Here is a 27,746-nt window from a genome sequence, read left to right as displayed (position 1 = left end):
GCAAAAGGTTTTGAAATAGAGTTTTCATTGTTGTAATTAACAAGTGTAGCAGTAATTGAATTTAAAGAAAATAAATTATGAGCACTGTATTTTTTACAGCATAGTTTTTTCTATTTTTTCACGTTCCTAACTCAAAACAATGTCTGTGTTCTAGTCCTGCTGTAGAATTACTCATTTTTCTACTCATCTCACCAAAGGAAGAACAGCTCTGACAACGCATTGTAGATTTAAGGATATATTTTTTTTAATAAAATAGAGTAATTGAAAATGGTTTATCATGTTATGTTTCATTATTTTTAAAATCCCAGATTTTTACTTGTTGGTGAATGTTCAGTACTTGAACTCTCAAATTTGTCAGTAAATGCCATCAATTTTGAGAGCATTTTAAAAATACATATATCTATATATTGGGAAACCTGCATAAACCGTGCTGCACTTTCTTTTTCAAATTTGCTGATGTTAATAATTGACAGAATGATTCCTCCTTAGGATATAGTCTGTGGGATGTTATCAACACAAGTAGAAATAGTAAGCACCTGTGACTCAAGGAGTAGGGCGCTGGTCCCATATGCCGGAGGTGGTGGGTTCAAACCCAACCCCGGCCAAAAAAAAAAAAAAGAAATAGTAAGTGCTCTGACACTTGTGTGAAGAAAAAAGTCATGTTTCTTCAAATGTTGATTTCTTTGACAGGAAATAACAAAGGCAAAAAGGAAAATAAAGCAGATGAAATCAATTAACTGGGCACTGATTGAACATTTTTACCTCTTTCAGGACTTGTGTACCTGTGGTTAGGTTGCTCATAAAGACCACATCCTACTTGTCAAAACATGGGTTGTATTTAGATCTAAGAATCATAATGGTTGTAGAATATGTACTTTCATCTCTGTCTTCTCTGTTGGGAGCATCAGCATGAAACAGACCCCACTTCCTTCCATCTGCTCTCTATTTAGGTTTGACATCAAGTTCAGTTCCTCTCCGATGTCTGCTCATGTCCCAGTTTAGAATCCTTCCATCCTGCAGTGCGACCTCTTCCCTATCAGTCCTGGCCGTTGGGCCCCACATGGGGGAGGCTGGACGTCTAGACCTGATTGAATATATACGGGACAAAATGTTGCCCATGGAATGGTTGCCACTGTTCTTTAATTATGAGTGAGTAAAACCTGAAATAGGGTTTTATAGTTTGGTGTTTATATTTTTAGACAAGTCAACCATTTATGGCTTGTTAATAATTGAATTGTTAGACTGAAACTTTCAATATTCATAGAAATAATGATATCAGTTATATGTTTCAGATCATTAGTGGCTACATAGATCCAATTTAATATTCAAACCCAGTAGTTAACATTTATGCAGCACTGTCTTTCGCAAAACGATCGTAAAAAAAATCACAGAGCATATAGTCTAGGAAAGAAGATAGACTTTAAACAAATATTTTGATCTGTTTGTGAAAGCAAAGTAGAAATGTTGTTTGTCATCACCCAGAGTCTAATTGTATTATTAATATTAGGCTAAGATAATAGGTAAATGATATTCTTTTTGGTCTAGAAGATCATTTTGACTTAGAATACCAGAATTCATTTTTCTCAGCTAACTTTATATTTGTATCTCTATACGTCTGCTTATTAATCTACCTGTTTATTATTTATCCCCTATTCTGCACCAGCCCTAGTCCCTGTCCTTACAGACAGACATTATTGCAGTTTCTTGTTCTGATTTATATTGAGTTATTATGTAGAAACATTATAACACAAATCAAATGGGAGATAAAGAATCAAAATCAATCTCTTTTGGTTAATTTAACTCTCAAATGTATATGTCTTCAGCACATTTGAATTCTGTGGACGAAGAAGCAAACTGTTCTTTGAACATACTATTTTAAGGCTCACTCTTGTTAGTGGATATGTTATTTAGACTAGGAATGCCTGAATTGATTAAAGGACAAAATTAATGTACTTTTAGTTTCTTTTCAAGGCATGAACGAGGAATCCCCAGTGAATGCCATTGTACACTCATTTATCAGTGAAATGACATGTGTGTTGCAAAGGCTTCTATCTCTGCAGTATAAATCCCTGCAGCTGTGTAGGAAAAGGCATGTTCAAACTTGTGTCTGCACGTGAAAGCAAGGATGGTCTTCATGCTGTTATCAGTCTAATTTTAGCATCTATGACTTAAGATCTGCTAGAAGTTTTGTTGTCCATAATATAAATTTAACAATAAATGTAGTCACTTGTCTGGTGCTCCAGCAGTTTAAAATATAGAAGTATAATGTGAAGAATTTTAATCTGTTACTTATGTGTTAAAAAAATACATCATTTTATATCATCTGAATATTAGTCTTTAATAAATATTCAAAATTAAATCATGATTTGGGGAATTTGGATGTTTTATTATTAGATATAAAAATGACTTCAGCAATTGTTTAAAATTGTCCCTAACGTAATGAAAATACCCAATACAAATATTTGTTGTCCAAAATTGACTATATGTCTTCTATTAGAACTAAACGTCGAAATGTGTTCACTTAATACTTGTTTCACTGAAAGAAAATAGCATCACAGTAACTACTTCTCCAGTTAAAGATTTAGGCATGTTTTATACAAACAATTTTTATATGTGCTATTTTCATAATTGCCCTTCAAAGCAAAACTTTGGAAAATATTTCTACAGAATGTTGGTTAATACTATCCATAAAACAACAATGCAAAAAACTTACAGTGAAGTTTATAGTATTTGTTTTTCTTTAAAAGATTTTGATAAATAATCATTCTTAGTCTCATATTAACTTAGCTGGGAATAAATCATTGCATCACCAGGGTCATACACATTAAGAAAATCCTTCTACAAATATTTTTCAGTGTTGATGTATAAACATTCAGGATTTGTCTTTAAATGTGTCAAATCAGTTTGTTAAAGGAAGTGGATGATCTCAGTGCCTGATTTTGTAAGAAAAGATACAAGAATTGCATGTAAAATTTTTGCTCTATGATATCAACAACCGAGGTTAACATTGTAAGTCTAGAAGTACTCTAGCAATTTTTTGTTTTATTTTCATGCTTGCATTCTTCCATGCTGAGCAAACTGATTTATGCCAATCCCCACCTGATTTAACAGTGGTGATGTGATGCACCTTTCATTTGGAATTTTTAAGCCACAATTTAAGTGTGAATTGTGTTTTCAGTTAGCCATTACTTGACATAGTGACTGTAGTCTGGAGTCTAGTTTGATATTGTCTGTTGAGACTGTTTTGTTTGTTTTGGGTTTTGTTCATGTGAATTTTAAGAATTTGAAATGTAAATCATTTAACATCTTAGCTCAATCGGCTGTAAAAGAGAAGGGATCCAGATGTTAACTTTGTATAGTTAGTACCTTTGCTTAAAAAATAATAGAGGATTGGTAATAGTTAACAGCTATAAGCCGTTACATATGGGGTCTCTAGTTCCTCTGTGACTGTATTTTCCACTTTCTTCATCACTTTCTCTGCTCCTGCCACACTTCCCATATTACTTTTTCACAGATATGGCAAAAATGTTTGCACTCCAGGGCCTTTGCACTTGTTGCTTTTACAACCAGAATTGTTCTTCCCTACGTATCCACAGTCTCAGTGAATCTCTTCTCAAATAACGCCAGTACTCTTTTTATAAAATTATAACTCCTCTGGCATTGACCCCCAGCATACACTCATGTTTACTGATACTTGTACCCTCTTACTCTGGTTCTGATTCACCTTTTAATTTTGGCATGGATTATTCATAAGTGATGTGGCATTTATGAGTGCATTTTAGAATGCGTTACAGAAGTTAGTTGTTCCATGATTGAGAAGGCCGACTTGGAATGAAGACGGGAAGTGGTAAAAAGTCTGGTCCACCATAGTGAATGCTATATATTGGCACAGACCCATTAGTCTTTGATTAATATTTTTCATTTTGGCATAATATATCCCAGTCTCATCTTTTATATGTCTGTCCCCAAATTGGAATCAACCATTCCATTCCCATGAGCCTTATTATTTTTTTTCCCAGTTTTTGGCTGGGGCTGGATTTGAACCCACCACCTCCAGCATATGGGACCAGCACCCTACTCCTTTGAGCCACAGACACCGCCCCCCATGAGCCTTATTATTATTTATTTATTTATTTATTTTAGATAATGATATTGAGAGAACACAGTTTTAGTGTTAAGGATATTACTTGTAGACCATGAGCCTTATAATTATTTTTTTTGGATAATGATATTGAGAGAACACAGTTTTAGTGTTAAGGGTATTACTTGTAGACCTTATTGGCAGTCAGAGTTAGGAAATTACTATAATAGTTTTGGGAAAATTATGAATTCATAGTATATTTAAAAATTCAAGTTAGCCATAAAAGATTTTACTGAGTTTCTTTCAGTTTATCCTTGTATTTCCTTTCTCTAGCATAAAAATTCTATATATAGATACAAATAAGTAATAAAATATTAGTAAAATTAAGATGGATGAATGAAATAAAACATTTATTTGCTGTTTTCTTTATCCTTAGTTCATATTCCATTGTTGATATACAGACAAAAATAGTTTTTTTTTGTATTGGTCTTGTACTCGATTCATGTATTTATTGACACTTGTTAATTTCACTGTATTTGACATCTATTTGTCACTTCCCTCTTTGTTCTTCTGTTCATCCTTTTCTTCCTTTTCTGGGTTAGCAGAGTATTGTTTTATTTACCCATCCCATCTCCTCTGTTACCTTCTGTAGCTATATCTCTATGTCGTTTTCCAGTGGTTGTTTTTCAGCAATGTGATTTAACTTTTTCACACTTTACCATCAAATAATGTTAGTTAAAGACCAGTATGTAAACGTAATAGTGGTTCCATTTCCATTTTTTCTCTTCCTTCTTGGTGTACTCTTACTGTTACGTACTTTACTTTTACTTATGTTATTAAGTCAATAATGTTATTTTTTGCCTTTAATAATCATCAAAATAAATTTTACGTTATGAATATATTTATATTTTCTGTTTACTTAGGCACATATTCATTGTTTGGTTTCTCTATTTCTTCGTATCTGAACTTTTATCTAATACCTTTCTCTTTGTCTCAAAAATGTTTAACACTGGTTAAAGTCTATTACAGATAAATAATCTCAGGTTTTGTCTGTCTGAAAAGTCTTTATTTTGCTTGCTTTTGAAGTGTATTTTCTATGGATATGTAAATACTAGTTGAAATATATTTTTTAACTTACTATTCTAGAGAGTTCCATAGTCTTGTGTCTTCCATTGTTTCTGATAAAAGTCAGCTGTCATGCTTACCGATGTTCCTTCTTTATAGCTTATTGGGGAAAGGGGCGAGTTGTTAGAGAATTATGCTTTTATTACATGTTTTAGTTTATACTTTTATGATAGTCTTTGGTTTTCAGATGTTTTACTCTATGTTCCCTGGTTTTGTGTGTATTTATTCTACTTGGCATTTACTGATATCCTTTGATCTGTAAGTTTAAGTCTTCCAGAAATTGTAGTAAATTCTTGGCATCTATTCTTCAAGTATTTCTTCTGCCCTGTTTTTACTCCTCTCCTTATGGGACACTAATTACTCATATCACAAACTATTAGACATTGTCCCATAGGGCTCAGGTCTCTCTAGTTATTTTTTTCTTTGTTTTTCAATCTGAATAATTTCTGTGTTCCTATCTTTGAATTCAGTGACTCTTTCATCTCTGCGTCTGGTCTACTTTTACACCAAATATGTTCTTTATTTCAGTATTGCATTTTTCTTCTTCCTTTTTATTTACAGTGTCCATATTTCTGCTGAACTTACCACTATCTTTATGCATGATATCCACCTTTCTTGATGGGTCTTTTAATATTTTTATCATAGCCATTAGATACAACATCCAGGTCATCTCTAGATTTGCTTATATTGACTATATTTTCCATTGATTATGGACGATACTTTTCTGCTCATGTGTGTACCATAATTTGTGATTTTATGTTGAACATAATATACAACATAAATTGTCCCATAAATGGGGATAACATTTACCCTTATAAAAGTACACATACCATTTTCTCTGCCATGTTGCTAAAATGTAGTTGGGCTGGAACTGAGTTTTGTCTCTTTCTTAGTTATTTTTAGTTCCCTACTTCTTTCAGTAATTTTTAGGGCAGGAAGAAGGAGTTCCCTTCAGCATAGCATGCTTGTTCTTGCTCTTTCACACTTACCTTCTTGTACTCAGTCCCTTTCTCTCTCTTTCCTTTGCGGTCCATCTACAAGCTTCTTAAGTGGCAGAGGAGATCTTTTTGCTCTGTCACTGCCACAATCCTCCTTTGTGGCACTATTTTCTGTACATTGGAGGAGCTATTTCCATACTGACTTCTGGACAGGCCAGTAGCTTGCACTATGAATCGGTTCCATAAGCTCCAGGGAAATCTTTCTCAGTTTTCTGCTTCCATATTTTAGCAGACTGCTACTTGGGTGGGAAAGAGCCTTGGGTCCCTCAGGGATATATTTTTTTTTCATTCCTCTTTCCATGCTCCACACCTTCAGTGAGCTGGGAAGGTCCCATACACCTTTGGAAAAGGAAATATTTCTTCCAGATTTCAGTTGACTTTTTCCTTACTCTCACAGAAAATCACATGCTCTGTGGTAGAATCTCTCTGCACATCAACTTTACTGTCATGCCCTGTGCTTTTGACAGGTTTCTGCATTGCACTCAGTGAAGGCTATTTAGTTTGTAGGAATTTCTTTTCATCATATAACCTTTTTTACATGTCAACCATTTGTATCTTTTCATTTAATGGGATACAAGAAGTTATATTGAAAGTTATCTCGTTTATACTCTTTATATACTCCACTGTACCCCCTCCCTTTCTTCCTATTGGTGATCAATTTTGTTTTCAGAGAATTCTTTTCTTTCTCTTTAAAAATATAATCAAAGAATAATGCTGATGTATTTTCCTTCTTTGTAGAAGAAAAGATGATATGGAATGTATGCTATATGCTCCTTGATTTTTTCCCCCCCTATATCAATTCTGGTCATTACTTCATGATAATGTATAGAAATTATCTTTGTGCTTTCTAATGGTGGTGTTTTATTTATAGTATTTAATTTTCTATCTGTATCTTCATTTATTCATCTTGTCTCTTACTGGTAGACATTTGGTTTATTTTCAGTCTTTTGATAATAACAGTAATGCAATACTGTGCTTTTTTTTTTCTTTTTGGTTTTCTATTGGTTTAAAGTTACATTTATAAGTATTTTTTTCTTTTGGTTAAGATGAGCACATAATCTGTACTCTAATTGAGATTAGAAGGAGGAAAATCATTTCTACATAATTTATTATGGGTCTAGCGCAAAGTAAATATTAAGCAACTATATTTATTATATATTTATCTAAATGTTAAGCAACTATATTCTATATTTATCTATCTATCTTTTGGACATCTACTGTTATGACTTACGAAGCACAAGAGAAAACATTGCCAACAAGGAGTTTTAGAGAACTATTAATATTATTTCTTTACCTACAAATGTAATTGTGTGCATGTATACACACTTATAACTTTGATATATCAAAGTTTCATATGTTGTTGTTATGAGGTGTGATTTAGGTGTGAATTTCAAGAAATACAAATCTGAAAAAAGAATATTACCAGTATGTAGTAAAGAGTTACTAATATTTTTCAGATGCCATGAAAGAATGAAATGACTTAAAAAAAAATTTTTTTTGAAGGTAAATTTTTCAGGCAAACTCAGCACTTCCTTTCATGACTTCTACTGAATGTCCATATGGTGTGTGGTCTCTACTGTAAAATGGGACATTTGTAGGTGGGGCTTCCATTAAAAAAGAGTATGTGGGATTTATATTTCAGCTCAAAATCTTGCAATTTTGTTCAGAGAAAAGAATAGCACAGATTCCACACACACACACACACATATATGGAGAGAAAAAGAGAGAGGAAGAGAGAGATGATAATAGGAGCCTTTTCTTCAGTCTTATACCACCGTTTGCTACAGAAAATCTCCACTCAGAAAGCCGATGATGTTCTCAAGTCTCTCCTTCTATTAGTGGCTTCCGGGACCTCTTGATTCCTCTTTGTGACCGTGTCTGTGCTTATTAGTGCTTTGTGTACAAATTTAAAATCTGAAACATTCTTTAATGTTGTACAGAACATGGAGGCTTAGAAACCTCTTTTTAGACATGATATATAAATAAATCAGCTATCTGTATTTGAAAAGTCTAAAGTGCAGTTGTTTGCTTCAGCTTGTCAATGGATATTTATGAGGTGAGAGTAATACTATAACCGTTATAGCAGTGAAATACATCCTGTTCAGATAGCTAGTGAAGGAGCTCACAGGTGTTAATGCCAGTGGAATTTTAATGCTCAAGATATGGGGAGCATGACACTGGCTCTGGTTAATGCTGCTATTACTGGCCACAGGGAAAATGAGAGGGTGAAGTCAGTTTTTAAATATTGCCACAGAGTTGGAGTCTGTATGCTTTACCCAACAGCAAGCATGTTGGCTCATCCTTGACTTGTTCTCGTCTCTCGGTTTACTTAACTGCAGGTCAAGAACATAGATCCAGGCATTTTTCTTTGGGGCATCTCCTTCCCTTGGAGCTTAGTATGAGGCTCAAAAGAATATATTGAAAACAGTGATTTCTGGGGAAATTTCGGGAAGTGTCTTCCTCTAACAGATACTAATTATTGCCTGAAAATCACTTAAATGAATTTAAAGCTTACAGATTCTAATTCTGAGCTTAGCCTTGATCGTGACCAGAGTTTTGCATGTGATGCATCCTTGGTATATTATATGTTTCTTCTTACCTTGAAGAAAATTATGAGCAGTAATGGAGTAAAATTTCCACACAGAGCTCTGCTTTAAGAGATGAATTGGGAATTTTCATACATTTCTAGTTTATAAAGAATCATGTTCTTACTTTTGCCTTTTAGGCAAAGAAAATGAAGTTAAATTTTCAATCTTTGACTTGAGATTTTTTCTTATAGTAGAACTTTGGGGATTAAATGAAGAATAGTATGGTTCCAACATGTTTGCATGTATCAATTTCAAGTTTACATTAATTATCTCTGTTAACTTAGTTCATGGTAAATTCAAACTGGTCATCATTTGGCATCAGCTGTCTGCATAATACTTCATTAAGCCCTCCCAGTATAAGGAAAGGCAACATTAAAAGGGAAGCAGATATGACACAGTCTTTTTTCCGGAAGGCAAACACTTAGGCACTAATTTGTTGGAGGGTTTTAGAGGTTAAAATGAATTTGGATATTCTTTATGATTGAGAAGGTCAAGAATTAAGAAAGCTATATTAGTTAAATTTACTTATACCTAGTCTACTTCTAAAGAAGTATTGTGAGAAAAAATATACAATAAAACCTCTGAAGGATAAAAATAGGGAATAATCATGGTCCCAAATCATAGGATACTTATAACAGGACGTGTATGCTCAGGGTAGAAGCTTCCTTTAGAGCAGCTTGCAACCTGAGCTTCCTAAGGCAAAGACATATAGAGAAATAGGTTGAGTTATATAGTTGCCATTATATAATAAAAGGGAAACATACCAGGGAACTTACCAGAAGTGACAAGCTTTTCCTACATTCGAACATCAAAGAAAATGGTTTCCTTAATATCATTGTCATCAATAGCAATTTTCCAAAATGCAAAAATCATAAAGGTTCTTCACATAATCAAATCTTAAGGAGATAACACTATTATTGACATAAATCTATGAAGGCATTTCTAAAGAGACAAAAATCTACACATATAGATAGTTTTACTGGTGATCTGACTTAACACAGTCATGAAAATACCTGAAATAGTAATCATCAAACTACGTCTTAGCATCAACACAATGTTATACTGAATTTCAGTATTAAAAGATAGATGAAGCTGGGTGTTGTGGGTGCCTGTAGTCCCAGCTACTTCGGAGGCTGAGGCAAGAGGAATACTTGAACTCAAGGGTTTGAGGTTGCTGTGAGCTAAGACGGCATAGTACTCTACCATGGTGACCAAGTGAAAATATGTCTCAAAACAATAAAAATAAATAAATAAATAAATAGATGAAAGTAGATCTTGCCGGCCTGCATCAAGTTTGAGAGATGCCTGCATTATGCCTACTAAATCTCTTCTTGTGCACCATTCTAGCCGTGGAGGCCACAGAGGCACATTGTAGAAGCCCTGAAGGACTTCATGTCCTATGGTATAAAAACAAAACAAAACAAACAAAAACCCAAAAATCACTGACCTAGAGGACTGAATGGCTAGTATTTCACTTAGAGCAGTGGTTCTCAACCTTCCTAATGCCGCGGCCCTTTAATACAGTTCCTGTGGGTCACGCCCACCAGTTGAAAAGCGCTGACTTAGAGCCTCCTTCCCAAGGGTGACACTGAGCACTGAACAGCTCTGGCATAGTTAGCAGCTGGTGGGGATTACCAGGAGGGAGGAGTTAAAAGGTTCTTGGGCTGACCTTTAAAAACAAAAGAAAAAAATATATATATACACATTTAGAAAGAGATATATTTTTGCTGAGTGAATTCACTTTTTGAAAACTAATGTTTCTTTTTAAATTAGCAAGTGTATGAATGTGCCCAAGAGATAGAAAATAGAAAGTACAAACTCTATACTATCCCACTCCCCCCAAATACTGATATGTTATCTTTTATTGTTTTATTTTAGGGGGCATATCTTACATAATTACAATCGTGTGTATATAAAATTTGTCATTATTTTCACTTAACATTGTCCTATATCTTCACAAAGTTTTATATTTTTTTACTTTAATGAGTTAAGTAGATGAATTGCAATTTATTTAAATATTCTGATTGTTGGGAAGAAATAAATATAAATTGCTTATATTTTTCATTGTCATAAAAATTCACTATTATAAAGATTAAATATTTTAAAATATAGCTATTTTATTTGTATTCTTTGCTTACTATATAGTTTTGCCAATTTACACTTCCAGTAGCAATGCATGAGAGTTCTTTTCTCACTGCAAAAACTCATTAATCAGCTAATGTGCTCAATGTAATATTACATAAAAGAGTATGCTTGAAGAAAGAGGCAGTTTTAGGCGGTGCCTGTGGCTCAAAGGATTAGGGCACTGGCCCCATATCCTGGAGGTGGCAGGTTCAAACCCGGCCCTGGCCAAAAACTGCAAAAAAAAAAAAAAAGAGGCAGTTTTAAATAGGCAAATAAAGTTTCCATACCAAGGTCATAATATAATGATGTAAATCTCAAGATACAAATATATTTGATATGCTTTAAAATATTTTAACTTGATAAAAACGCACATGGTAGTCTAATTGTTTAGAGTTAATTTGCCTGATTGTTAATATACTGAGAAAGGTTTCCTGCAACATAGTCAACTAATATCTGAATTTTTACAGTTTCTAAATTAACGTACTTTCAATGTATTTAGTATAACCTATGGTCAACAATAAAATTCTATTTGTTCTGCCTAACCTTAATTTTTAAAAATATTTAAGAAATACTACTTATGATCTGTCATGCAAAATCAATAAATTCAGTAATGATTTTTTTTGTACCCAAGGCTATATTCCCAAGGAAAAGAATGGAATATATTTATAGTTCATTTTAAAACTGTACACCTTAAGAGACTAAGGTTTAATTCAATTTCATATTGACTAAATTTTGTTATTGTTAAAGTTTATGACTCAGTAATTTGTAAGGAATGACACTGAATTCAAATTGGTTGTATTGATTGCCTAATTGTGGGCACTGCCTAAAGTATCGCAACAGAATGTTTAGATTTTACCCAGAATTTAGATGGATGATTAAGACATGATTTTAAGTCATGATAATTGTTTAGAAAAATATTGAATTAAAAATCCAGAAAATGTAGAAAGTTAAATTACTTTTTATATTAATAATGATACTGACAATAATTACATGTTATATCAATTCCTAAATACTTATGCTACCTTGAGTTCAAATTTCTTAAATTATTCTGTAGAATATAAAATAGACATAATGTAACACCTTTAACTCTAGCTAATAGAAATCTTGTGTTCTCCTGTTTTAGCATATTAGAATTCAGAGTGGTTTACTTTAGAAACTATTAATATACAGTCCAGTCATCTGATACTATTAACTTCTATATGGAGAATAAAGTATTAAAATTATAAATACATAAGTCTGTATGGATATTTTTATGTATTTAAGTTACATTGAATAGTTTCTTTTTTTTTTTTTTTTTTTTTTTTTTTTTTGTGGTTTTTGGCCGGAGCTGGGTTTGAACCCGCCACCTCCGGCATATAGGACTGGTGCCCTACTCCTTGAGCCACAGGCACCATTTGTTAGGGAGAGTCCTCCTTGTAGTGGTGTCCCACTCCCAAAATGTGTGCCACACACCCTTACTCTGTGCCGGTTCCGTGCAAGCACACCCATCGCCTCCCCTGCGCCTCTCTCCCCTCCCCCAACTTGAATCGAATTGAGTTTTTCTCTTATGAGAGCGTGTGTTAGATCATCCACTGGCTTCACATTAGGACTGAGTGCATTGAATATTTGCTTGTCTAGTCTTGTGAAGAGTTTCTTGTTAAACCATTTAGTTAACTTTTCTTATTTTCAGCACTTTGTTATGAAAGCGAAATATTCTCAGAAAAAGAAACATGAACTAAAACTACTCTTTATTCTGTATTCTTCTTTGATATTGGTTTGCTCCTTACCTTGACGTGTGTAGTGTAGGCATTAGAAGCAGGACAGGACAGACCTGTGAGCCTTGTTGTTTCCCGTTTCCTGCAAATAAAAATTGCTGTGCAGTGTTCTGGCATCAACTTCTTGCTGTGATATAAATGGCAGTCCAAACATCCATGACCTTAAACATAATTAGGATTGTCATCGTGTGTTTGTGAGACAGTACGGGGTGTGTTTGAAGGAGGGCAGCTTTCTCCTTTGTAGGCTCTTTTTCTCTCTCAAATTCACACTTATTCTGTCTTCCCTGTCTGTGATCTGGCTCGGCCACCAGGGGAGGTCTGCGTGAGGAGGTGCTCCTCCGCTCACCATCCATCCATTCCTTTGATTTAAGTGAGTGTTTATTGAGTCTGCTTTATGTTAAACATTGTACACTATAGAGGGGGGTGGGCAATGGCAATACCTATTTTTTATTGAGACTTCATTATATTCTAGGCACTGTTTTCAGTGCTTTAAATATACTAATGAATTTAATTTTACAACAGCTGTTTGAATAGGTCCAATTCTTATTATTATTTTTTTTTTTTTTTGCAGTTTTTTGGCCAGGGCCAAATTTGAACCTGCCACAGGCTCCGCCCTAGGTCCAATTTTTAGTCTTTTATTTTACTGTTAAAGAAACTGAGGCATACAGTAGTTAAATAACTCACTCGTGGTGACACAGTTAATAAGTGACAGAGCTAGGAGGCATATACAAGCTTTAAAGCCTTTGATTTAACCACTTTCTTTTGTTAACAGATATTCACACAAACAATTATGGCATAATGTGATATGCGTATTAAAATATATAACTGTATATTGCATTTAGTGGGGGGGGGTGTTTGTGCTTAAAATCAATAGATGGTTGTCAGCTGATGATTGATATTTATTCCCAAGCTTTGGAAGAGTTAGAGCAAGGACCTCAGAATCAAAATTAATAGGATTGTCTTCACTCAAGTTGCTATGTCATTAATCAAACCACATCAAATGAAATAGGAAATAATTTAGGTCTGGAATAATTTAGGTATTAGATTTTTGAGAGTTCAGGTAGACTATGAATTTTACTTTTTAAACTCTCCATGTGCTTACCGTGTATGATTAACTTACTAATCATTACTAATGACTACATTCTAAGAATAATCTGGTATATAGAAGAGAAGTGCTCAGAGAAGGATTCTTTTATCTGTATCAAGTTACTAAGCAATGAAGCTCAAGAAAAAGTAGAGATTCATACAGAAGAGACAAACTTTTTTTTTTGGTCCAGAAACACATAAGAAAAACATGTCATTTGTTTGCATCTTCGATGTCATAACATCATTCCTCATGGATTGGTTTGATCTCTGAAAGTTCCCGGAAGACAATCTTTCATCACATGAAATATGCATAGTTCAAATTGGTGTATCATTGTATAAGTACAGCATTGTGGTTTACAAGCACTGCTTCTTTTTTCTCAAGTATTTATATACGTCATATTCCTATCTATCCCTTGAAAAAATATTTAGAAAGGAATGCAGCATACAAATAATTACCTTAATATTTTCCATTTGGGGAACATACTTAGCTCCCTTGACTGATATGGAGAAGAGCATCTCTTAATATTCATTCTAAAAATGTTATCGGAGGGTTCTAGGTAATACAAAAATTCAGTCCTGAGTATGTTATCTGTGAGTTTTCATCACCAGGGAATTGTGACCTCCTTTGAATTTGATCTTATTGCTACTCTTTTCTGTACTTCCTTTTCATTGGTATTACTTGTGGACACATTATTGGGCACAATTATTGGGCACAAAGTAAATAATAAAATTGGCAATTGTAGTAATAATGGTGCCTCCCAAATCATTTAGAAGACAGATCATTTAATGAATGCCTTTCATCAAACATTGTTTCTTCAGTGATTTCTGAAATTTCCAAATTTATTGAGTAGTTTTTTGAAAGAAAATTGAACAAAATTCTGCTGTTATGTTCCAAACTTTTATCTTCAGCAATGTCTTTTTGTTCCTTTTGAATTTTAACTTACTCTGGATGTTAAAAACAAACTTATTCACATTTAGAGAGAAAGAACGGAAAGGTGTAAAATCTGAAGTGATTTTGGAGTAGTTGTTAATAAGAAATAGAAAAATAGGGGAGTCATCTTGACCCTTTACTAAGATGCAGTCGGCTGGCTTGTGGCCAGTGGAGGAATCTCTGAACGTGATTTAGGTAGGACAGCAGATCAGCGGGAACATAACAAGGAATCAAAAGAGGGAATCCTTTATCACTAATTGGAAACTTTGTTTGCAAATAATTCTTGGATTATTTTCAATTACATATGGAGCATGTATCTATGCAAACTTTACTGAAATGTTAAGGAATGGCAAATCCTCTTCAGAAATGTGGGGTGCAGATAATCACCATTTGAAAAGAATGAGCCTTGGTGGTGTGCAATTGTGAGAATCGGTTGAGAACAGTGGAAATGATCTTGCAAAAACCTTTTAATTTTGTCTGTTAGATAATGGTAACAAAATTCTATTCCCATTGTGTTTTTTTTCCATACTAACTTACCATACCTTCCCATAGGCAAACTTACTATGGAAAAGATTTGAATGAACCATCAAATTTTTTTGGAGTCAAACCATGTTGCTTTGACTCCACATGTTCATGACTTCATGTTTCATTTTAACATTGTCCTTTCCTCGAATAATCATTTGTTATATCATGGTAGGAACACTAGATATGATTATTATTTTTTATAATTGCTTTACTATTTCAATAAGGATTTGTTTCTTTTCTCAGGGGCGGTGCATAAACTTCTCCCGAGTTCCATCTCAGTAAAAAGGAAGCAAGAATCCGGGAGGTACGAAGACGGCACGTTTTTCACACTGCTGATTTCCAACCAAAGGAAAAACACAATCCAGGGCCTTTCAGAAGCTTTCGGAAGAGCAGCTTCATTCCTCTCAGTCAGGAAATGTTTTCTGTGCCTTCTGCTTTGCTTGCACCAAATATTTTCAAACACTTGTTCTGCCATGAGAAGTGATGGAAGTCAGTGGTAACTCACGATTCAGGACGTTGACGAGAGACTGACATTGATCTGCACATTATGGGTTACACAAGAAAGTTTGTTTGAAGGTGTAGAAGAGGAAAAAGCAACCAGAGCCATAACACAGAGATGATGCCAAAACAGGGATCATGAAACAACTCGCCGTGCTGGGCTTTCCGGGAGACAGGAGTGCTTTTTACATGGAAACGAGGCACTTGAATTGTTATATGGGAAGATCTTTAGCCATAAGCAGAGTATGAAATTTCCCACCAGGCTAGGCAAATAAAAGAGTCTGTTGCCTTATAGCCATGTCAGATCACAAAATCCTTCCATGGCCCCTATCACAGTGTGCCTTACGGGAAGCTTCTGACTGGAAAATCTTGTCATTTTAACACTGAAAAGTGCACACGCATGACAAAATGTAGACAGGATGCCTCGAGGTATTGGAAGCAAGCAAGGTTTTGCCCTTTAGTTTTTGAAGACACCTTTCTTTCATTATGCACTTGGGACAAGAAAATTAATAGAGCGTTATTCCACAGGAAGACAGCCTCTAACCAGAGATCTGGAGAGGAGTTTAAAGGACTCGAGCTTTGAGAACTTCTCCCTATGACTGGTAGATCCCCCCTTTCTCTGTTTAGGGTTTAATAGTGCATAAAGCATCAATATCGGTAAACATACCTGGGAGTTTGTTTTGCTTTTAATTTAAAGGAAGCCGTAACCACAAAGCTTCCGCTCAGGGTTTTTTTTCTTCCTTCCAGTCTCCGAGGGCTCTTCAGCGTCACAAGCCAGCAATTCTCTTTGCATGAAAATTTCAAAGTTTAATTAATATAATTAAAAGCAACAGCAAGCAGCAGCCTGTGAAGATTTTGCTCATCTTTTTTATGCCTTTTGACATTGAATGACCTATTACTCTAGATGCATTCCTTGGATTTTGAGGGGGTACTCTACTTTGGTGGTGATGCAGTACAGGAGAAAGACCTCCTTTCTTCAATTTATAGATGAAATTTACAGGAGGGCCGCCATCCCAAACATTGACGAGGTATGTATTATAATTTTTTAGAAAAACCACCATCGTGTCACGTCGATGATGCCAAATTATGTTAGCGTGAGCAGAAGCACTGTGGGGGATGAAGGCAGCAGCTGAAGGAGAAAGCTCAAATGATCTAGTCACTTTCGATACTGTACTTCAGATGCGAAATGGATATTCGACTGGAAACCTGACAAAGAGCGCCTGCTTTGATGTGAACTGGGATAGACAATGACCAGTGGCTGGGTCAGTGGGATGTCTCTCTGCGAGCACAGAGGCTTATCAAATGACACTAAAAATAAGTTCAACAACCATCACATTGGAAAGGAGAAGGCGAGCATTTCATGTTTGGCGGGCATGTGGGTGCACAAGACACAATGAGCGATTTGGAGCATCCTGGTATAATTACCCCCCTTGTGCTCTTAGTGGAAATGTCTAAGGACGGGAGTGATTCCGTTGGTTGGTACCCAGGTTTGTGGCACTGCTCCAAGAAGCCTCATGCACATACACAAATATTAAAATATGTATCCACATATAACCTCTAGCTTGAAACTTTTGCTTACATTTATTTATGTCACTGGCTGGCTGGATCCAAAGTCATGTGTCCACATGTTCATAAATAAATTTTTTACCTGTGCCCGTGTAACCATTTTCTTTAAGCTCACATAAAGCTTATGCCTTCGTTGGTTGAATATGCAATTATTCTGCTCAATTTCAGGAAGTGGAATTGTATTCAGTTCCAGAACGTCCCTCATGTTCACCAATGAGACTCTTGGTGGAATGTGTGTGTGCAAGTATAACTTGGAAGCATCGTAACACGCAACCCTTTCTGCAGTGAGTTCTTGAACACCTTAGTTCTGGAACAGGACTTTCTGCTGCTTTCTATAGACATTTGATTTCTGATCAGTGCACACCCATCAAGGGTATTTTAAGAGCATCAAGAATGTTACAGTAGCTAAGCCTTTGGTACTTACTTTATATTTCTTTAATGTCATATAGCACATCTTTGCTCCTTGAACAATGTAAATCTCTGCCTTTAAATGGCAAAACAGCTCTCTGCAGATTGAAATGTAAATACCACGAAGAGCTCTCAACGAAGAGGGAGAGGCAATGGTCTATATGTAGACTGAAAAAAGTGTCATTCATAAAGTTCAAAGAACGATGGAATTTTACTGCCCGCACAGACAGGAACCAGATCTGTGCTAAGCTTTTCTCCAATCATACTAACTAGCAAATGAAAATTTGTTTTAAGGAGTACTGTTTTCTTACCAAAAGACTAGATTACAAATCTCTACGCTCTTTTCATCAGGAAAATTGGTTAAAATAAAGCCATTTCTCTAAATTGAACAATGCTTTGTATTTTGTAGAGAGAAGTAGCTTTTGTCTCACTTTCTGAACGTGGTGCCAGTCAAGAGCTCCCTGTGTATAAATGAATAAGTGTTATCCATAACCCATTCATGTTGCATAAGGTTGCAAAAACAATTAAGTGGGAAATGACTCCTAACTTATGTGTCTACTCTGCCTAGAAAGAAAGTTTTGAAGGCATCTATATATATTTCATAACAATGTCTGTTCTTTATGGATTTGATCCATAAATATTTATCTATCTGAAAACTTTGATACTTGGAATGTTTTCCTTAAAGCATTTGGTGCTCCAAGAAAAAACATTTGGTGCTAAGAGTTACAGCACTGATGCCTTTCCCCAAGATAATTCTATTTTAAAAATTTGTATTTCCTTCCCAATGAGATGCAGAGTAAAATTTGAGGCCCTCCATTGACTAGGGAGCAGCATCTGTCATCTATGGTTAATTACTATTTTGACAAAAATATAAAAGGTTTAAACCCCCTACATTTCAGATTGTTAGAGAATGAAATGATTTGCTTATTTTTTCCTTTGAACTTTATTCTAACCATTTAAACAATAAATTATTCCACATTTGATTTTATAATAAATCCTTACTGGGTATAAGATCTGGGTGTCTCTGTGAACTTAACTTTGTTACCTAAATGTCACTGACCATGGTTTACTGTTAGAGGTGGATTTCTTTGTTTATTTGAAAATTGAAACAAAATATTACATTGACAAGGTTTTTAAAAAATTTTGACTGATCAGCTTACATGTATTATTTTTGAAATCTAAGAAGATAATATAATTAGGTCATATTTATAGGTACAAATCAAGTAGCTTCCTCCTCTGTACATAAATTGTATTTTGGTCATTTTTACCGGACTTTGCACAGCACCATATTACTTCAGAAAATGTTAGCATTTTATTAGTACTGGAAAATTTTGGTGACTATATGTACACAGGGGAGACATATATACACTATTTTAATATGAAAGGAAATTTATAATCTAGAAATACAGGCTAACTCTGGAACATCTATTATATACTTAAAGAACGGGCAGGGGAGGCCAGTGAATGCTGTCAGCGTGGGCAGACAATGAAGTCAGTGGAGCCACATATTCTACTCAAACTCATATTAATATTGTGCTTAGTGATTTTTTATGGCATATTTCTGAGAACACTTTAAATTTTAGGATGTTTCTACACTTACTAGAATCTAATTCAGTCAATTGGATAAAAGAAAGGCTGTTCGTTTTTCTTTTTGAGTGATGTACCAGGCCCTGTGCTGCTTTTTATTTTTTAATGTGCTTTATTTTTGCACTTTACTGCCCAAATAAAAGTCTGATAAGAAATACAGAGTACATGTAAATTTATATAAAAATGTACTTGTTCATATTGCTTCACAGTAACTATGTTAAGGTAAATTGCACACGTGTGTGTGTGTGTGTATGTGTGATCGAGAGGGGAGCTCAGTGTGACATGCTGCAGAGTCTCAGTTCAGGAATCGGGTGACCAGGGGCCGAGGCCACCCACCCAGCCATCAGTAAGTTGCCTGGAACCGAACTGATGGATTGCTCAACTGTGCACTGGGATGGACTGAAGAGATCTGAAGTTCTTTCCAGCTCTGACAGCATTTCTAGCAATATGGCTGTTTTGGAGGTTTTAGTATTTACATATCTCATATTTGTCATGACTGGGTTCTTTCTTTTTTTTTTTTTTTTTTTGCAGTTTTTGGCCGGGGCTGGGTTTGAACCCACCACCTCCGGCATATGGGGCTGACGCCCTACTCCTTTGAGCCACAGGCACTGCCCCATGACTGGGTTCTTTAAAAATATGTCCAGCAAGGTAATATTAGCTCTGTAAACTGCCATTCATAATAGTTACAAAAGACATTGAACCTTAATACAGAATTTGATAATTAGCCATATATATAGAACAATTTCTTAGTTAATTTCTTATGACTAGAATTATCTAAGCAGCAACTGATAATACAGTTTGTATCTGATGAAACCTCTCAGAAGATGAGTAAAATATTGGGAAAATCTATCTGTGTGTTTCATTCTGACTTTACACTCACAGAATGCATCTCAAATACATATAAATATGCCCAGAAATTGTTATGAAATATTTATTTTACCAGTTTTAATGATTAGGATATTTTACACAGTAGAAAGTTAAGTTATTAAACTCCTTTTTCCTTAGTCAAAATTGGGAGAAAAAATTGCAGTTGACAAAAACTATGCCTATCTTGCCCATTGCAAGCATTTAACGGAAAATATTTTGTCAAGTAATTTGGACACAACTTTGAATCCATAGTATTATTTATTTTTATTTTTTTTTATTTTTTATTGTTAAATCATAGCTGTGTGCATTAGTGCAATCAAGGGGTACAATGTGCTGGTTTCATATACACTCTGAAATATTCTCATCAAACTGTTCAACGTAGCCTTCATGGCATTTTCTTAGTTATTGTATGTAGGCGTTTGTATTCTGCATTTAGTAAGTTTCACCTGTACCCATTCTAAGGTGCACCATAGTGTGGCCCCAGCCATTACCCTCCCTCCACCAAAACCTCCCCCCTCCCTTCCCTCCCTTGGCCCTTAGAAAATATGGTTGGGGGCATGAGGAACTGTATTAAAGGGTCACGGCATTAGGAAAGTTGAGAACAACTGATATACAGGGATACTGTGAAGCTAAGAATTCAAAATTTTAGGGATTGGACCCTAAACATGGTCTCCTAATTTCCATAAAGTTGTTTGCATTTGAGATGAATTATATTTGCAAGGTTGTAAATGTCACTGAGTAATCTAAAATAAGTTGTAAAAGTTAACAAAATGTACATTTGATTAGATTTCAGTTCAACTACAAATAACAAGAAGGCAAAAACTAATATTCCAGAACGTAGGCTATTAAAAAGATAGGCATTGCCTCCCTGCACTAAAACACAAGGTGATTTTAAACAATTTAGATGCACAACAAAGGAACTGAGTGCTTCCAAAGTCATAAATGACAGAGGAAGGCCAGTGTCACACCATGTGCCGTATTAAAACCAAACAGAAACTTCTCAGCAAGCTCATATACTCCACCTTCTGATTTGTATAAGTAATTGGGGAAAGAAAACTCAATATGAAACAAAGCTTGACTAGTTCTAACAGGTGAAACCTATAAATACAAATTTTCGCTAGTTGAAATTCTGATGTGAGAAACAATTATCACATTAGAGTTGTCTTTTATTTCTCTGTTTCTGAAAGTCTCTGTTAATTATAACAGAGCAATGCCAGACCTGTATTTTCTTTAAATACTTTGTGTGAGGCTGTCACGGAAGAAGAAAGATATTTGAAACAATATGTTCAAGTGTAAAAAAAATCTTCAATAAGTTATTAATGTTTTTAAAAATGGGGCAAAATTTTAGGTATTTAATAATTAACATCTCCAAATTCTTTGTAATGAGCTAGGTATTTCAGAAAGTTTGAAAGGATTTTAAACAATGTTTTAAAGGCTATCAAAGGATAAGTTATGACTTTGACTATTGAGTGTACGTTTTCTAAGTTTGAGGAATAGTGATATTAAAATAGCACAAAAATTAAAAAGGAAAAGTGCAGGGATATTAGTGGTTGTTCATCATCTCTCTGTGCCTGCCTGTGTCCAGAAGCATCGAACTGACATACAATGAAATCAGTGTTTTAAAAAATTATAATTCAAAATGATGAAGGCCAATACATAATTGATTTCACATTTATCATCTTTATTCAGCTGATAGAGTAAAAATAATGGTGTTCCTCAAATTATTCCTTTGAAGTGAAATGAAAAGATGGGTGTCACTTTGCTTTAGAAAGTAACAGCCACATGTTCTGAAGGTTAGGGCGTGGACCTCTGGGGGGGGCATTATTCAATCCACCACAAAGCTTATCATAATTTTCCTTGTATTAATTTTTTCTGTTACCTGACACCATAAGAAAATATACGAAATGGTTGACATTTCTGTATTAGCTTCTTACCTGCCCAAATTCTTTAGATCTGGTCATATCAGTGACTTGTTTTTTTTTTAGGCATTCCATTTGTCCATTCTATTACTTTATATTTCATTTGCTACTTTTCTCAGAAAAGGAAGAATGCCAGGGTTTAAATTCTTGGAAGATTTTTGCCAGATGAGAAACCGTGTACAGGACTGGGAGGCTCATGGCTGTTTTTTGTTACCTCTGGAGCATTTGCTCGGCCTGTCTGCACATGCCCAGGGGTTAACCTACAGTTAGTCTCTGTAATTCTTTCCACTGTCCATACTGAAAATCTGTTTAGAAGGTATTGAAACCTCACCAGAAACAGGACAAAAATAATTTGGTATTCTAATACTAACATCACTTACATGTATATCTTACACAGATGGTTCTCCACACCTTTTAACTATTTTTCTCAGAATTAAAAAAAATTTGAAAGAAGAGTGATTTTAAAGTCAATAAAACATTGACATCAAAATATTATTCGAGGAGTAATCTTGAATAAGACACTAATAAAACTAACTGATAAACTCTAAAATAATGGAAATAAAAGGGGTTGAAATCTCTAAATAGATTTTCCTTTAAACATAACTGTCGCAACCCCTATGGCCCTGGTCTCAGTCACCGCAGGAAGGAACCAGGCGTGACATGGATTAGAAGTACAAGCTTGCGGGAGGCCGGTTAACCTTAGTTGCAGGGTAGCCCTGAGCCCCTATTAAGGTTATACGCAAGAGGTGTGGAGAGTTAAGGTCATTGACATACACAACAGGTGTGGAGAGTTAAGGTCATTGACGTACACGACAGATGTGGAGAGTGAAGTTCATTGACGTACACGACAGGTGTGGAGAGTGAAGGTCATTGACTTACACGACAGGTGTGGAGAGTGAAGGTCATTGACATAGACGACAGGTGTGGAGAGTTAAGGTAATTACATACTAGGGCTGCATTCCTAAGGATTGCCATGTGTTTTTTCCCCCCAACCCTCATGAAGAACTACTAAGCATCGATGTTTAACACCTACTTACTAGTGAGTGACTGATCTTCTCTCATTTGGGAACACTGAGTTACTTGGGGGATTGCCTCCAAGTCACAAAACGTCTCTAGGCTTGTCGGGAGACTGTCCTGTTCTTAGTGTTTCCTTTTAATGTGATAAGAATCAGTAACTGTCCTTTGCAAGCATGGTGTCCATTCCTCTACACATAACATCATGTGCTATATTCCATGAGTTCTTTGAATCAAATTATTAAATTTTATACATACAATAGCAATAATTTTCTCATCTCTCATTTTTGGGGGTTGTATAACTACATCCCCCCACACACGCACACACACTCCTTTTAAAGTACATTTAAATCTGAAAATGCTATGAATGACTTACCATCTGAACTTTTATGTACTGTGTGACCCTATGCCTATCCCTAATTATTCACATGAAGCAATTTGATATCTGTAAATGATGAGTTACTAACCTGTTTAAGGAAAACCAGGCAAATTTCCTCATGACATCAATACTTGGATTTATATATGATTTCACAACTTTCCAAAGTACTGACCCATGCGTCTTTTATTATTTTCACTTAATAATACATGCAAAATGCATGTGACATGTACGATGCTAATATGGCCCAAACCTAGGCAAATGTAGGGTTAAATTGTTTTCTAAGGCTGTATAGTGGCGGGTGGAAGGACCTTGTTGCCATACTCAGTAAAAAAGTTTGATAGCATGAATCTTGAGTGGCCTATTTAAAAATAAACTCCAATCGCATAAAATGAGATTTAATGCTAAATGAGGCCTGCTTTATACGGACAGCCCTAGATAAACTCTGTGCTGCTGAAAGTGTCTCATTTTGCTGCCACACAAATTTCAGTGTATATTAACAGCCTTCCTGGGGAATCAAAATGCTTTTAAATCATTCTATTTGTTGCAAAACATTACTTTGGTCTAACACACAGATAAGTTAAGCCACATAAAAATTTAATATCCCCTAAGGGTAAACAAAATGAAACAAAACAAAATATCATAAAAATGATGACATTAAGAAGGTTGACACAATCCCTAAGAGAAAGGAGCGTTTCTTTAGCAAATTGTTTTCAGGGCCAGCTGAAGGTCATAATGATTGAGATCATTACTTTCACGTAATTTCAGAAGTAGTTAATGGTAGACAAGAAAGGAAAGAAAACCCAGGGCAGTGAAAGGATAATTAACTCAGAGTCTTAATTTCTGAGGACACAATGGAAAACCGAACAGCTAGATTTATACTTTGCTTCTTTATCTGGTGATAATTAACTTTTCTAGGCATTTATTCTATTTTTTATGTTTTTTATTAAGTCATATATATATAGATCATGAATACATTTATGCCTTTGTGGGATGCAATGTGTTATTTGTACAAATTGGAGTGCTCCCATCCTATTAACATAGCTTTCACCTCATTTACTTAATCACAGTGTTAAGACATTTGTGTTCTATACTTGATAGATTTGACTTGTACCCTTGCAATATGCTCCATAGGTGTGCTCCCATTTATTCTATTTTGATATGAGTGTGTCACTTCACTTTAACGCTTGCCCCACACAAAGCAGTGGCTGAATGCGGCTCTGGGTCCAGCCAGGCACTGGCCCTTGGGATTTCCGAAGGCTCCTGAACGGCAGGATGGATGTGTCTGGTGACCACCTGGGGGTAGAGGAGGTTAGAGGTGCTCAATGGCCATGCACAGAACAGGTGATCACAGGAGGAGAGGTTAGGGAGCTTGGTTTTATTGCCAGCTCCAATAGAGCCCCAAACTATCGCAGGTGAGTGTCCGTCCCTCATTGACCAGGGGTGGGGGGGCAAGCGCGAGAACCGAGCCCCAGAGGAAGGGGACAGCCTTGAATGGGAGCGTTCATCACCTTCCCTGAGGAGCATTGGCACCTGGCTGTCCTGTGGCAGTGTGGGCTCAAGGAGGGGACACGGCGAGGAGAGAGGCAGTTGTTCTCCGCAGCCTCACGGCAGGTGGGGATGGGTATGAACCACAAGTTGCAGCCGTCTCGGGTCCGGAAAGGGGACTGTCAGGTGGGAAGGGCTCACTGGGGTCTTCCGAGCAGGAGCGAAGCGCGTGGTGGAGCGGAAGGGTGGGCGATATTCCCTCCCCGCCTCCTGCCTGGCCTTCCTCCTCCAGGCCCAATGCCCCCCAGCTGCAGAGCCTGGCAGGTAACAGGCTCTCAATAAATACGCTGAGAAGTTAAGCGTGCTTTATCCGACTGCCCATACCTTGAAGGCTGACCAGTCCCATTCCTCCTAGATCTTCTCTCTTACAACTAAAAATCCTGGATATAACCCAACAAAAAACTTAAGAAGTCTCAAAGGTGGAAGGAGCTGGCAGACTGCTTACAGTCCTGAGCCCAGGAGCAGCACAGGTGAGGCCCCTGGGTTTTCTTATTGCTTGTCACGTATTCTAATAAAGTGGCGTACTTAGGTATAAGATTAACAAAAATGCACAGACTCTGAATACTAAACATTACATAATGCTGATGAATAAAATCAAAGAAAGTCTGAATAAATTACGTTATTTCATTGGAAGACTCAACACAGTAAAGCTATCAATTCTTCCCAAACTAATCTATAGGTTTAATGCAATTCCTACCAAAATTCCAGAGAGGTTTTTTTTTCTTTTTTCCACATAGCAAAGCTTATTCTAAAATCATGTGTAGACACGGAGGCCCTGGAATAACCAAAACAGTCCTGAAAAAGAAGGATACGGTGGGGAGTAGTCAAGGCAATGGGGTATTTGCAGAATATGTAAATTAATTGGTTGGAAAAAGTCTCACAAAGAGACCTACAAATATGCCTAACCAATTTTTTACAAAAGCAATGAAATAAGTGAGGGCTAATAGGCAGTGATAGACCAATTAACTTTCTGCTCTGTGGTGGACCCTGTTAAGAAGATGAAAATACCAGCCACAGTTTGGCAGAAAGCATTTGTAAGAGGCACGTCTGACAAAGAACTATTATCTAGAATATTTATACGTATTTTCTATTCTTCATGTAGCTCTTAAAATTTGCCAGCTTAAAAAAAACCATAGAAAACAAAGCCCTCTAATTAAAAAATGAACAAAAGATATAAACAGACATTTCTGTATAAAAGATACACAAATGGCAAATAAATGGAATTTATTAAAGACATGGAATTAGAACTACAATGAGATATTATTACAGACTTCCTGTAAAAGTCTTTTAGAACTGCTAAAATAAAAAAATACAACAACGAATCCTGGTAAGGGTGTAGAGAAACTGGACCAACGTAGTTGTAGTGTGGTATAAATGCAAAATGGCAAAGTTGCTTTGGAAAATATTTTGTTATAAAACAAAACTTGTAATTGCCATAAGGCCCCCAAATTACACTATTAAGCCTTTATACCAAATAAATAAAAATGACTGTTTATCACAGCTTTATTTGTAATTGTCAAAATCTGGAAACAACCTAGATGTTCTTAAGTTGGTGAATTGTTGCACAATCTGTGGTACATCTACATCTGGGATGCTTCTCAGAAATAAAAATGAACTACTGATGTACACAATAGTTTGGATTAATTTCCAGGAAATGATGTTGAGTCAAGAAGGTCGATCTTTACTTCAACATACAAAGGCCTTAAAGCCACAGAGCTCTAATGAGATTCACTTTTTGGAGACTGCGCTGGTTACAGTAATGCTTTTCATGCTGTTGTTCCGTAATTTACCTAATCAAATAAAGTTAGATCATCAGGTATTACATTGGAAGGTACCAGCGTTCTCATTTGTACAAAGTTATATTTAGCTAATTACTTAAGAAATTCTTTCAGCTGAGTGCTGGACCCACACAACGGGGGCAGTGAATTTAAACCTTGCCTGGGTTTTATTAAGAAAACACATAAATAAATAAATAAAATTATTCTTCTCTCAGGGTTTTGTTTTCATTTTAAGGTAATCAGAAGTCAGAATTAACCAATATAGTCTATGCCTCTGTTAATATCGCCTAAGGCCTTCCTATATAATTGTAAGGACTTAACTAAATTTTCAATTTTATTGAGTTTTAATTTTTATATCCACATACAGTGTCTACTGTCATGAACAGCACAGGTCTGGAGGGTCATAAATTCACTTAATTCACACAAACATGTTCTTCGTCATTAAAAATATATTTTGGGGGAAACCCATTATGGACCCAGGCATAGATGGTAGAGATTCAAATTCCCAAAGTGTCTGATGGTAAAGAAAAGAAAGGGAGAGTGGTGTGCAGAGGGTGTGACAGGAGAATAAACAAGTAGCACCAGGTGCTGAGAAAGACTTCTGGAGAAAGACGGGGCTTAAATGAGATTTAAAGGGTAAAGAATGAACATGAGAGAGAAGAGCGGTTGGAAAGGCATTTGTAACATTAATGAGGCAAAAGAGAGCATTGTCCACTTGGGAGGAAATTGTCCAAGTTCAGCGTGGTTGAAGTCTGAAATCTGAAGTAAGGAAGTGTCACAAGATGAGCTTAGAAAGTGAATCGATATCCCAAGGTCGTGTCTAACTTCCCCTGCATTCTAAGGTACTTAGAACATATTCGTTAGATAAACGGCTAATTGAGATTGTTTCGTTTTTATTCTTAAGTGAAAGGGATATAATTAAATGTTCATGGTAGACAGCTCATAAGATGTAGTGTGGAGAACTGTGTTGAAG

General features: G+C 35.6%; 1 protein-coding gene across 1 annotated transcript in view; it reads left to right on the top strand.

The window, feature by feature from the left end:
- The window catches only part of ANTXR2 (ANTXR cell adhesion molecule 2), a 155,395-nt gene extending 138,032 nt beyond the window's left edge, over positions 1-17,363 (top strand). Inside the window, exon 17 of the mRNA XM_053592020.1 lies at positions 15,456-17,363. Within this exon, the coding sequence (XP_053447995.1) occupies positions 15,456-15,494 (39 nt within the window). The 3' untranslated portion in view covers positions 15,495-17,363. The remainder of the gene's footprint in view (positions 1-15,455) is intronic.
- The last annotated feature ends 10,383 nt before the right edge of the window (positions 17,364-27,746 follow it).

The sequence above is a fragment of the Nycticebus coucang genome, chromosome 1 (assembly GCF_027406575.1).
Source record: "Nycticebus coucang isolate mNycCou1 chromosome 1, mNycCou1.pri, whole genome shotgun sequence".
In the NCBI taxonomy this organism is placed as follows: Eukaryota; Metazoa; Chordata; class Mammalia; order Primates; family Lorisidae; genus Nycticebus; species Nycticebus coucang.
The sequence above is the reverse complement of the archived record's forward strand: the minus strand, read 5'-3'. Positions and strand labels throughout refer to the sequence as shown.